General features: G+C 38.7%; 1 protein-coding gene across 1 annotated transcript in view; it reads left to right on the top strand.

The window, feature by feature from the left end:
• NIPA1 (NIPA magnesium transporter 1) overlaps nucleotides 1-14,233 on the top strand; it is a 96,366-nt gene that overhangs the window by 37,035 nt on the left and 45,098 nt on the right. Inside the window, exons 2-3 of the mRNA XM_025919694.2 lie at nucleotides 3,338-3,385; nucleotides 4,362-4,452. Coding sequence (XP_025775479.1) covers nucleotides 3,338-3,385; nucleotides 4,362-4,452 — 139 coding nt within the window. The remainder of the gene's footprint in view (nucleotides 1-3,337; nucleotides 3,386-4,361; nucleotides 4,453-14,233) is intronic.

Genomic DNA, 14,233 nt, shown 5'->3' with positions numbered 1-14,233 from the left:
GGAGAGAGCCAAAGCATAAGAGACTGTTGAGAACTGAGAGCAAACTGAGGGTTGATGGGGGGTGGGAGGGAGGAGAGGGTGGGTGATGGGTATTGAGGAGGGCACCTTTTGGGATGAGCACTGGGTGTTGTATGGAAACCAATTTGACAATAAATTTCATATAAAAAAAAAAAAAACTAAAGGGAGAGGGGACCTCATTTTCTTGGTTACCAGCCTGGAGTGGAGCTTCTGTGAAGCTGAATTGCAGTGAGGGAGAGAACAAATAGGTCTTAGCTCATGTGCTAAGGGCTTACACTGTTCTCACTGTGATTTAGTAGATTTTTCTTGAGTACACGTTTCTTTATTTGCTATATGCTTTTAGGGCAATTTCAGAGACTTGAAAAACAATTTTAATACTTTATTTGGCAGTTATTGTTGTTTCAGTGGGAAACTGGTCCACAGGGTTCCTCACACCAGCATTCTGGAAGTGGACTTCATGAACTTTCATTCTTTAAATTCAGCATGCAGGGGTGCCTGGCTGGCTTAGTTGGTAGAGCATATGACTCTTGATTGTCATGAGTCAAGCCCCACATTGGGCATGGAGCCTACTTAAAATAAAAACTAAAACAATTTTTTTCTTAAATATAGCATGTATTTGGGGGGTACTGGGGCATTCTTTTAAGTAGACACAGTGTGATTAACACATTCAGGAAATTCAACATGGATTTTGCACTAATATCTGGTAACTAGTCTACAGTGCTTCCTAGGAGGGGCTTTCTTGGGCTCAGCTGTACGGTCCACATTTGCCTCAGACACACTCAGGGACACAGAACAGGAGCCATAGCTAGTGCTGTGCCCTCTCCTGCTGAAGGTTGGCAGCAGAGGCAAAGCATGGCTCAGGGGCCTGGAGGCAGAGCTGCAGTAGGCAATGCCACAGCAGCCCTGCCGTATGAGCCTTGTGCCCCCTAGGGTAAAGTCACAGAGGCAGAGCTCCCAAGGCCCACAGGAGACATACTTGTTCCCAGAGGCATTGCACTCGGGAGTCCAAGTAATAGGATCTCTACCAGGTGTTCACCGACCTCCAGTCAGGTGCTATTTGTCCATCAGAGGTCATTTCTAAGTGTTATCCTCCGGCCACATGGCTGTCAGCTTCCTAGAACCAGAAAGTGAACCTTGAGTCACATTCTCATGTAGAAAGAAAATGGGTTTTATAAGTCTTTTCTTGACAACGGTCCATATTTAGATTTTGCCAATTGCCCTAATACTGTCCTTTATAGCAACGTTTTTTTTTTTTTTTCATTTAGCATCTTATGTGTTGAGTTACCATGTCTTAGTTTTCTTTTATCTGCAACAGTTCTTTAGCCTTTCTTTGTCTTTAGAACCTTGTCTTTTAAAACATTTTTTTAATGCTTATTTATTTTTTGAGAGAGACAGAGCACAAGCAGGGGAGAGGCAAGAAAGAGGGAGACACAGAATCTGAAGCAGGCTGTCAGCCTGAGCTGTCAGCACAGAGCCCGACGTGGGGCTTGAACTCACTAACTGTGAGATCATGACCTGAGCCAAAGTCGGACTCTTAACTGAGCCAACCAGGTGCCCCAGGACCTTGCCTTTTTTAGAGTGCAAACCAGCAAATTCATAGTCTATTTCACAGTTTCCTCATATTTAAATTCAAGTGATGCACTTTGGCGGGAATACCAGATATAATGTTGTATCCTTCTCAGTGCATCCGCTCAGGAAGCATGTAATATTGATTTGTCCCATTGCTGATGATAACTTGAGCCACTTGGTTAGGTGATGTCTGTCAGGGTCTATAGAGTACTGTAAAGGTAAGCTTTTCTCTTAATAATTAATGAAAAACTGATGGAAGTGATTAAGGGAGACTATGTGGCAATGTTATATTCCTCAACAAACTTTTATCCACTTGCTTTAGTATCCATTAATGATTCTTGCTAAATTGGTTTTTATTGTGATGTTGCCAAATGATGATATTTTAACTCATCCATTCTTCCTACTCTGTCATTACTTATTAGCCCCATTTCACTGTTTTCAAGTACATATTGTAATACCTGTAATTCTGTTCCTCCATGAATCACTGACTTCCTGTGTTCATTATACTAAATTATTAAGAATTAGAACGTCCAGTTAGAATTAGGTACTTTATTTTTTAAAAAGTAATTTCCCTATAAAGGTAACTACAGAGTTACTTTTAAATGAGTATAGCTGATAACATGTTACATTCGTTTCAGATGTGCAACTTAGTGATTTGACAAGTTTATACATTATGCTGTGTTCACTGTAAGTATAGCTACCATCTGTCCCATTACATCCCTATTGTAACATCATTTACTACTGAATGAGAGAATATATTTGCAAATGATATATCTGATAAGGGTTAATACCCAAAATATTAAGATATAAGTTATCTTTATAGAACTTACACAACTCAACACCAAAAAAAACCCCAACATAGTTAAAAAATGGACACAAGATCTGAATAGACATTTTTCCTAAGAAGACATACAAGTGGCCAACAGACACATGGAAAGATGCTCAACATCACTCATCAGGGAAATGCAAATCAAAACCACAATAAGATATTATCTCACACCTATTAGAATGGCTAAACTCTAGAATTAGGTACTTTAACCTGAAGTGAAGAAACCTGTCAGACAAACATTTTGACATATCTGAAGTGGGACAAATCTGTGTCTCAACGGTTGGGAGACCATCTTGCTGCAGGTTCCTCATACAGGAAGGAGGGACCCATGTGATGGAGAGGCCTGGACACCTGCTCATGGTTCTGTCTGACTATACATGGGGTATATGAGGGTAACCTAAGAGAGTACAAGAAACTGTGTAAAATGTCAAATCACTGAGTGAGAGAAAAGGTCTGCTGCCCAAATGGTTGAAAAGAGAGCCATATGAGAAAGGTAAATTTTGAAAATTGACTAACCTGTTTAAGCACCAAGTCATTGAAGCCTATACTAATAAAATTATCATATAAATGGCTTACAGTAAATGCATGAGAGAACTGGACTTCAACATAAAACTTCATGCCAAAGAATATTTGTGACTCTGGGTCACATGATGAGCTCAAAAATGTTTCTTTAATAAAGGCTTGACTTGTTTGGGTCAGCTTGTGTTCATTGCAAAAAAATACCTGTATTTACCACTTTTAGTGGTTTTTCATGCTGCTATTTATAGACTAACTTAAAGATTCTTAAAATGGTGACTAAGCAGTATGGCATTCAATATTCTTTTCAATTTTATTTTCAAGTAAAAGTTCCTTTTTAAAGTATATAGTTTGTAAACCTCTTGCTTTGTACTTTTCTGACCTTTTTATCTCACTCTTTCATAGGTACTTCCTATTTAACAGACATTGTGTGGTGGGCAGGCACAATTGCAAGTAAGTACCCAGTGTGGTGAACAGTTTGATGTGCTTTCTTTCTTAAGATCAGTCATTCCTCTAGCAGGACTGCAGAGGTTGGAATGAGTGTGGCTGCATTCTTTGGACTGTGGACCAGGGTGGGAGTCACGGTTGGGAGGAGGTAGAGGGTCCTACTTCCTGCAATAAGCCCTGAATTTAGTCCAGGTCAGACTGTCCTGGTTCCAAAGAAATTAAAATAGCTCCTGCTTACTCATCTGTAGTCAGGCTGTTGGCACTTGGTGAAATTTCTTGTTTTGTCGAACGTAATTGGTTTTACAAAGGAGAGTTTCTTCAATCAGACTGATAAAAGAGGTCGCATGCAGAGGTTATGTGCTATCATATAAAAATTAATAGGATTAGAGTTCAGAACCCTAAATATATAAAGAAAAATTGTACTATAAAATTCAACAATATTATGAGGTTTATTTGTCACACATTGCCTTTCGGGCAAGATGTTACCTAGCAGATATTATTTCCTTTTATTGAGGAGCTCATCTTTAAGCTCTCTTAGTATAGCCCTGAATGCAGTCCTATGCAGGCAGTTGTGTTTCTACCTGGTATATCAGCAGCGTGTCACTGTGGCCCAGTGGTCTATACTGGAGTTAAGTCCCAGGCCATTGAAGGGGCTCAAGAAATTCTACGCGATTAGTTGTAAAACAAGGATGTGTTAAGGGGAAAGTGGAAATATACTCTGTTGCGCCTACTGTCAATCATTGCCATTTAGTTTGGGAAATTCTACAGAGGAAACTAGTCTTCCAGTTTGGGTCAGTGACACTCTGACTGCTCTCCCCTGCCTTCAGGACCCTTAATTATGCAATAATGCTCCACATTTGCTTCCTTACAAGTAATAGAGAAGAAATAGCCCTTTCAGAACAGCTCCTTGCCCAATTAAACTCTGATCATTGCTGAAAGAGAGCTGTAATTGCAAGTGGTATCCTTGTGATTCTCTTGACAGTGGCTGTTGGCCAGATTGGAAACTTCCTGGCTTACACGGCGGTCCCCACAGTCCTGGTGACTCCACTGGGTGCCCTTGGAGTGCCGTTTGGGTGAGAGCTGGGAGTCTGTGTTTTTGTTTTTAACATGTAGTTAAAAAAAAAACTTTCCATTTTAATTGTCTCTATAATAGTAAAAGCAAAATTGTAACTAATTGTAACTTCAGTATTCTACTCTGTATGGTTTAATTTTATCCTTTCAATTTTGTTTTGTGAATTATTAACCTTTCTCATAGAAATTTGCTTTGGTATATTTCAGACCCTAACTTATGTGTGGACATCAGTAAGTATGATCCTATCATTCTTCTGGTCTTTGCCCTGGAAGACTTAGAGACTAGAGTCTTCCTGCTGCCTTGACAAGTGATTCTGAGAAATCATTAAGCAAAACTAGTCAGTTACTGTTTTATCTGGGTAGCTAGAATCCTCTACCAGACACTGGACAATTCTCCCACTCCACCCTGGAGTTGGGACAAATGACACATGGGCACCAATGGGTGTAAAATAGAGTTCATGACTCATAACAATCTATAGCACATGGATCCCCACACCTAGGAGAAGGGTTTCTCTTTGGTCCAGAGGGAAATGAGGGAGGTGGGACTTTGGGTTTTTATTGTTAGAAAGTGAGTGGGATGGAGGTTCCCACACTCAGGTGGGGCTTGTGTGGTTTGAAATTTCTGCCAGTGCCAGGGACTGAGGACACCAAAGGTCTAAGGGTATGAGCAGGCTTTCTTAATCAGGTTGCCCAGATGTGGGGCAAAGGGAAAAAGGTAGGACTGGGGGCTCGAAGGCTGCCAGCCAGCATGCATTACAAGTAGAGTCTTTTTATTACATTTGGCATACCTAAAAAATGATTTTATGAAACATTTATTAAATAGCTTAATACATATCCTCCTGTGAACCTATTTATATTCTGTTTTACCTTTGGAGAAGTTATTAATAAACAGATATAATAGAAGAGAAATAAAATCCAAGTTTCTAACTCATTTATTTATTGGTATTCTGCTGCATTCCAGACAGACTCTCAGAGAAGGGTGTCTTATGATTACATTTAAATTGTACTTTAAAGTTAATTAGGCTTTAAAATTCTGTAGGCTGAAAGCACAAACGTGTTTTCTAGAGGTTAACTTTGGAAATGTGTTTGTAGGATGCTGCTCTTATCCCAAAAGGCTAATATCGCATGTGGCTTGATGTTGCTTTGTGTCTGGATGGCCCTTAAGAGCTTGGATTGCATGAGTGGTGCTCACTTTGGGGAATCACTGCTCCAACTTCCTAGAGCCCAACCTCACTCTGATTTGTTCTCCTGAAAAAAAAAAATCAGGCAAATAATCTGACCCTGGAATCTTTGCACATTGCACATTTAATATGCATATATTAAAATACCTTGCTTAGTTAAGACCCAAAGAACTGTTTCTGTGGACTTTAGCAGTTATTAAGTCACCTCACCAGAAATGTTCACTTCTCCAAATATTCAGGAGATAGACTAGAAATAGAATACAGAGCCCCAATATAGGTCCACTTTTCTCTGTAATGACTCAGTGTATGATAATCATAACAACATAGTACTTTTAAAAGAAGTTTAGGGTGCCTGGGGCTCTCAGTCAGTTAAGAGTTCAACTTGGGCTCAGGTCATGATCTCACAGCTTGTGAGTTCAAGCTCTGTGTCGGGCTCTGTGCTGACAGCTCAGAGCCTGGAGCCTGCTTCAGATTCTCTGTCTCCCTCTCTCTGTGCCCCTCCCCGACTCACATGCGCGCGTGCTCGCTCTCTCTCTCTCTCTCTCTCTCAAAATAAATAAACATTAAAAAAATTATAAAAGAAGTTTAAAAACACTTTTTATTTGGAAATAATTTCCAAATTACATAAAAGTTACAAGATTAAGAATAATTAAAATTCAGGGTAGGGGGGTGTCTGGTTGGCTGAGTGTCTGACTCTTGATCTAAGCTCAGGTCTTTATCTCAGGGTTGTGAGTCTAAGCCCTGCCCTGGGCTCCATGCTGGGCTCCACGCTGGGTGTGGAGCCTACTTAAGAAAAAAAAAAAGAATAATCAAAACAGGTGATAGGTTAAATAAGTGATGGGGATTAAAGTGTGCCCTTTTGATGAGCACCAGGTGGAGTCTGTAAGTGGTTGAGACACTGTATTGTACACCTGAAACTAATACTACACTGTATGTTAACTGGAATTTAAATAAAAACTTTAAAACAAAAGAATAATCAAAACAACACTCATAACACTCACCTAGACACAGCTATTGTTGCTATTTTATCCCTTTTGCTCTACCAGTTGCTTTCTCTGCATCAAGGTTTCTCAACCTCAATATTGTTGGCATTTGAGACCAGATCATTCGTTGTGAGGGTTGATTTGTACATTGTAGGGCGCTTATTAGTAGCGTTGTGGACTCCACTGATCAGATGCCAGTAGTACCCCCCCCCCGCCCCAAATATATCCAGACACTGCAAATGTCCTTGGGGAGGAAGCAGATCATCCCTAGTTGAGAACCATTGTTCTATATGAATGTGGTGTTTCTTTGGTTTTTTATTTGTTTGTTTTGTGAGGTCTTTTTGATCCACTAGAATACTATGTATTCTATCATGATTCTTCACCTTTAAACACATCAGTTTGTATTTCTTAACATGACAAATATTCTTTCCTAACATGACAAGTAACTTTATTTATTTATTTTGAGAGAGGCAGAGACAGCGTGAGTGGATGAGGGGCAGGTAGGGAGACAGAGAATCCCAAGCAGGCTCTACACTGGGAGCATGGAGCCCAATGTGGGGCTTGAACTCACGAAACCATGAGATCATGACCTGAGCCAAAACCAAGAGTCAGAACCTTAACTGACTGAGCCACCCAGGCACCCCACAAATATTCTTTAATAACTATAGTACAATGATCAATTTCAATAAATTTAACATTGTAATACATATGTCTAATCTGCCTTCATTATTCCAATTTTGTTAATTGTCCCCTTATACCCTTATTTTATACTATTATTCTTTATACCTTTATTTTTACCATTTATACCATTATTTTTATACCATTGTTTTTCATTTGTGCCATCATTTTTCCTCCTAGCACAGGATCTAGTCTAGTATTGGAAACTGCATTTAACAGTCATGTCTCTAGTCTAAAAGAGAGAGGGTTTTTTTTTCCTTTAAATTATATTGGGAAAACTGGTAAGCAATTTGTAGGAACATCAATTTAAATCATAGAACCATCAAAATAAGTGAATAAAGCATTATATACTGGATGGCCATCAAGTGTGGAAATAGAGGCAAATACAACATTGAATGGTTTGTTGATACTATTGGAGTGCATGACTCATGTGAATTATGTGATATATCGAAGTATGTCATCCTGCTCAGTAGTGCAGAGTTCAGCGTTCGGTGTAGAGCTGTGGCAAATCCAATGAGTTAATGTACCCAGTAATCCATTACATATAGCTGTAGACATTTTCTGTCTCTGATTTTTACTGAATAAGTTTGCATCTTTACTTTAGCACAACCCATAGTATGTGTGATGGAGGTTTAATCTGTAAAAGAGGAGGGGAAAAAAAGTTAGCTATATTTCCATGGTTTATGGCCCATGGATAAGAAAAATTTTATTTTTACAACTTGAAAAAAAGAGTATCTTTCAGATGTTGAAAGGATAAGAAGTGTCTAAAGTTTGAAGTAATAAAAATGAAAAGTTTAACTTACTACAATAAAAAATAAAATGGAAAAAGATTTAAGTTAAATATGTCAGTAATTAAAGCTATGATATAAGGGATTTTTTGAAAAAAATTTTAATGTTTATTTTTGAGAGAGAGAGAGAGCGTGAGTGGGGGAAGGGCAGAGAGAACACTCCACCCAACAGTAGAATTCACATTTTCCCAAGTATATATGGAACATCTTCTGGCATAGACCATATGCTAGGCAATAAAAATTATCATCAATAAATGTGAAAGTATTGAAACCATACAAAATACTTTCTCTGATTGCAATAGAATGAAATCAGAAAGCAAAATCACTGAAATAAATGAAATAGAGAACAGAAATACAACAGTGAAAAGCAGCAAAACCCAAAGGTTGTTCTTTAAAAAGATCAACAAACTGATAACCCTTCAGCTAGATTGACAAAGACTGAAATTACTAAAATCAGAAACAAAAGAGGGATATTGCCACCAGCTCTACAGAAATAGAAAAATTGTAAGCAAATAAACAACAGTATGTCAACAAATTAGATAACTTAGATGAATTGGTCACATTTCTAGAAAGACTCAAACTACTGAAAATGTTTTAAGAATAGAAAATCTGAATAGACTTACAACAAGTAAAGAGATTGAATTAGTAATATAAAAACTTCCAACAAAGAAAAATTCAAGTAGCGGTGGTTTCACTTGAGGTGAGTACTTTCAAGCATTTAGAGAAGAATTAATAGAATTCTTTATAAACTTTTCCCAAAAATAGGAGAGATGGGAACCCTTCCCAACTCAGTCTATAAGGCAATATTACCCTGGTAAGAAAACCAAAGAAATCAGCAGAAAAGAAAACTGTAAACCATTCTCTTATTAACGTATATGCAGATATCCTCAACAAAACACCAGCTAATTTAAATTCAGCAATATATAGGGGCGCCTGGGTGGCGCAGTCGGTTAAGCGTCCGACTTCAACCAGGTCACGATCTCACGGTCCGTGAGTTCGAGCCCCGCGTCGGGCTCTGGGCTGATGGCTCGGAGCCTGGAGCCGGTTTCCGATTCTGTGTCTCCCTCTCTCTCTGCCCCTCCCCCGTTCATGCTCTGTCTCTCTCTGTCCCAAAAATAAATAAACGTTGAAAAAAAAAAATTAAAAAAAAAAATAAATTCAGCAATATATAAAAAGGATTATACAGTATGACCAAGTGGGATTTATCTCAAGAATGCAAGATAGATTTAGCATCAGTGTAAATTAGTTAATACACCTCATCAATAGAATAAATACATGTCAATAGACATAGCAAAATCCTTTTATAAAATTCAGTACCCCTTCATGATGAAAACAATCAATATGCTAGAAATAGAGGGTAACTTCCTAACCTGGCGAAGGACCTCTGTGAATCCCCCTCCCCCACCCCCCACCCTCAGCTAACATCATATTTAATGGTTAAAGACTGGATGATTTCCCCCTTAGATCAGGAAAAAGCCATCTACTTTTGCCACTTATATTCAGCATTGTACTAAAGGTTCTAGCCACTGTAGCTGGGCAAGCAAATTGAATGAACAAAAATGAATTAAAAGACACCTGGATTGGAAAGGAAGGTGTCAAACTATCTCTGTTAGCAGAGGACATGATCTTATGTATGGAAAATCCTAAGGACCTGCTAAGAAACTGTTAGAACTAATAAACAAGTTCAGCAAGGTTGCTATATATATGCTCAATATAAAAAATTAATTGTATCTGTATATAGTAGCAGTGGGCAAGCCAAAAATGAAAATTAAGGAAACAATTCAGTTATAAAATAGTACCAAAACAAACAAATACTTAAGAATACATTTTTATTTTTATTAAAAAAATTTTTTTCGCTTTTTTTTTTTGAGAGAAAGAGAGACAGAGTGCAAGTAAGAGAGGGCAGAGAGAGAGGGAGAATCTGAGCTATTAGCACAGAGCCTGATGCACAGGGCCCAGACCCACTGCTTGTGAGATCATGACCTGAACTGAAGTCAGACGCTTAACCAACTGAGCCACCCAGGTGCCCCCATCCATTTTTCTTTCAAGTCCATTGAGCATCATCATGACCACCACTTTGAATTCCTTATCAGTTAGATTGTTTATCTCCATTTCATTTAATTATTTTCATGAGGTTTTTCTCATTCCTTTGTTTGGAGCGTATTTATATGTCTCCTCATTTTGTTTGGCTTTCTGTGTTTGTTTCTATGAATTAGGTGAAACAGTATGTCTCCTGGTTGTTATTTATTTGTTTGTTTATATTTTTAAAAATTTATTTATCCTCAAGTTAGTTAACATACAATGTAGGACAGTTAGTGCAGAAGTGGGCACAGGCCTGGCTGTCCTGGGGTGTTGATGCAGGGTGTGCCTTTGTGGGTCAGCTTGAGTTGATGTGGCTGATGGTTGGTGATCCAGGGGGTTCCGCATCAGGGCTACCTAGAGCTGAAGTAGATGCATGCTGGGGGTTTTCTGGGAGCTTTGTACCTGTGCTGCCTTGGTGAGATGGCTAGAGTTGTAGTGGGAGCACTTCTGGGGAGTCCCAGTGTCCACCATACTGGGGTGGTGTTAGTGGGATGGCTGGAGCTTGAGCAGGAATCAGTATGGGGGCCTCCTTGTGGAGACAGAGCCCTTATAGGCATCATTCTAGGGACTGCCTTGGGGCATATGCTGGGGTTGGTGTGAGCTAGAGGCCTGGTGCTCATTGAGGTGACATGCCAGCTCAGGCACCTGCACCCTACTCCGATCTGTGGTTTCAAGGTGGAAGGTGAACATAAACAGTGGTGCTGACAAGTACCTCTGAACCTGGAGAGAATTCCAGCAGTTTCTCTACTACTTGGCAAGTGCTACAGGCTTATTTCACTTCAATTCTAGTTTCCCTTTAAGCCATAGCTTTTTTTTCTGTGTCCTAGGGCAGGTGAATATGCATGCAGGTAGGTCCCCTAGTGCTGTTCCTTCCCACTATAGTTGTAGCATCAGCGGTGGGGTTTCTATGTTTACCATGCCTCTGTCTCTTTTGCCAGTTGCTGTGTGGTCCCTCTATCCTTTGTAGTGCAGAAGCTATTCAGTCAACCCTCAGTTCTTCAGGAGGAATTGCTTTGTATATAGGTGTAGATTTGCTGTGTCCCTGGAAGGATGTGAGTTCAGGGTCTTTCTATGTTACCATCTTGAACCCTCTGAAAACTACAAGATTTTGATGAAAGAAATTGAAGACACGTACAAATGGAAAGAAATCTCATATTCGTGGGCTGGAATAATTAATATTGTTTAAATGTTGATACTATGCAAAACCATCTATAGATTAAGTGCAGTCCTTATCAGAATTTTAATGGCTTTTTTCACAGATACAGAAATATAATCCTAAAATGTATATGGAACTTAAAAGGTATGCAAAAGCCAAAGCAACCTTGAGAATGAAAGAAAAATTTGGAGGCATCACACTTTCAGACTGCAAACTAGAATATAAAGCTAGTAATCACAACAGTATGTTATTGGCATGAAAATAGTAATCATGACAGTATGGTATTGGCCATTCCACAGACCAGTTGAACAGCAATGAGAGCCCCAAAATAAGCCCTTACATATATGGTCAACTAACATTGACAAGGGAACCAAGTGGAGAGGGAAAAGGATAGTTTCTTCCATTAATCGTGTTCAGAAAATAGGATAACCACATGCACAAGTGTGAAATTGGACAGCTTTCTTACACCACTCACAAAATTTAAAACATATTCAGGACTTAAACATAAGACCTGAAACCATAAAATTTCTAGAAGTAAACATAGGGGGGAAGCTCCTTGACATTGGTCTTAGCAATGATTTTTTGGATACAAACTAAAACACAACAAAAGCAAAAATTAATAAGTGGGACTGCATGAAACTAAAAAGCTTCTGCACAGCAAAAGAAACAAAATGAAAAGACAGCCAACAGATTGGGAGAATATATATTGCAAATCGTGTATCTAATAAGGGGTTAATATCCAAAAAGTATAAAGAACTGTAACTCAATAGCAAACACAAACAATATGATTTAAAAATTTGCAGAGAATATGAATAGACATTTTTCCAAGGAATATGTACAAATGGCCAACGGTTACAAGAAAGTGCTTGACAGAACTAACACTAGGGAAATGTAAATCAAATCAATAGTAAGATATCCCCTCCCTCCTGTTAGAAATACTATTATCAAAAACAAACAAACAAACAAAAAACTACGAGGTAACAAGTATTAGGAAGGGCATTAAAAAAAGGGAACACTGGTGGTTTATTGGCGGTAATGTCAATTGGTATAGCCACTATGGAAAACAGTGTGGAGGTTCCTCAAAAAACTAGCAATAGAACTAGCACATGATGCAGCAGCCCCACTGCTGGGTATATATCCAAAGGAAATGAAAACAAGATCTCAAAGAGCTGTCTGCACTGCCATGTTCATTGCAGCATTGTTCACAATAGTGAGGTATGCAAACAAACTAAATGTCCATCAATGAATGAATGGATAAAAAAAAGACGTGATATATTATTGAAAAAGACAGGAAAATCACTATAAGGAAAATTCTGCTATTTATAAAAACATGAATGTACTTCAGGGCATTATGCTAAGTGAAATAAGTTAGTGGAAGACTAATACTATAGATATCATTGATATGTGGAATCTAAAAAAAAACTGAACTCATGGAAACAGAAGGTAGATAAACAATCAATGGGTCAACCAGGAAATCAAGGAAGAAATAAAACAGTACTACATGGAAACAAATGAAAGTTACAACACAATGGCCCAAAACTTTTGGGATGCAGCAAAAGTGGTCCTCAGAGGTAGGTAGGTAGCAATACAGGCCAACCTCAAGAAGCAAAAAAAAAAAAAAATCCCAAATAAAAAACCTAACCTTACACCTAAAGGAGCTAGAAAAAGAACAACAAATTAGGCCAAAGCCATCAGAAGGAAGGAAATAATAAAGATAGAGCAGAAATAAATGATATAAAAACTAAAAACGAGGGGCGCCTGGGTAGCGCAGTTGGTTAAGCGTCCGACTTCAGCCAGGTCACGATCTTGCGGTCCGTGAGTTCGAGCCCCACGTCAGGCTCTGGGCTGATGGCTCAGAGCCTGGAGCCTGTTTCCGATTCTGTGTCTCCCTCTCTCTCTCTGCCCCTCCCCCGTTCATGCTCTGTCTCTCTCTGTCCCAAAAATAAATAAATGTTGAAAAAAAAAAAAAACGAGCAGAACAGATCAGTGAAACCAGCTTTTTCTTTGAAAAAATTACACACCAAAACCATAAAATACCTAGGAATAAATCTAACCAAAGAGGTGAAAGATCTGTCCAGTGAAAACTATACAAAGCTTATGAAAGAAATTGAAGAAGTCACAAAGAAATGGAAAAATATTCCATGCTCCTTGATAGGAAGAACAAATATTGCTAAAATGTCAATACTACCCAAAGCAATCTACATATTCAATGCAATACCTATCAAAATAACACCAGCATTCTTCACAGAGCTAGAACAAATAATCCTAAAATTTGTATGGAACCAGAAAAGACCCTGAATAGCCAAAGCCATCTTGAAAAAGAAACCAAAACGGGAGGCATCACAATCCTGGACTTCAAGCTGTATTACAAAGCTGTAATCATCAAGACAGTATGGTACTGGCAGAAAAACAGAAGCTCAGATCAATGGAACAGAATAGAGAACCCAGAAATAGACCCACAGATGTATGGCCAACTAATCTTTGACAAAGCAGGAAAGAATATCCGATGGAATAAAGACAGTCTGTTCAGCAAGTGGTGCTGGTAATACTGGTCAGTGACATCCAGAATGAACCTGAACCACTTTCTTACACCATACACAAAAATAAACTCAAAATGGATGAAAGACCGAAACGTAAGACAGGAATCCATCAAAATCCTCAAGGAGAAAGCAGGCAAAAACCTCTTTGATCTTGGCCGCAGCAACTTCTTACTCAACACGTCTCCAGAAGCAAGGGAAACAAAAGCAAAAATGAACTACTATAGGGACCTTATCAAGATATAAAGCTTCTGCACAGCGAAGGAAACAATCAGCAAAACTGAAGGGCAACTGACAGAATGGGAGAAGATATTTGCAAACAACATATCAGATAAAGGGTTAGTATCCAAGATCTATAAAGAATTTATAAAACTCAAC

Source organism: Puma concolor, chromosome B3, assembly GCF_028749965.1.
Source record: "Puma concolor isolate L17-30 chromosome B3, mPumCon1.1.hap2, whole genome shotgun sequence".
Taxonomy (NCBI): domain Eukaryota; kingdom Metazoa; phylum Chordata; class Mammalia; order Carnivora; family Felidae; genus Puma; species Puma concolor.
The sequence above is the reverse complement of the archived record's forward strand: the minus strand, read 5'-3'. Positions and strand labels throughout refer to the sequence as shown.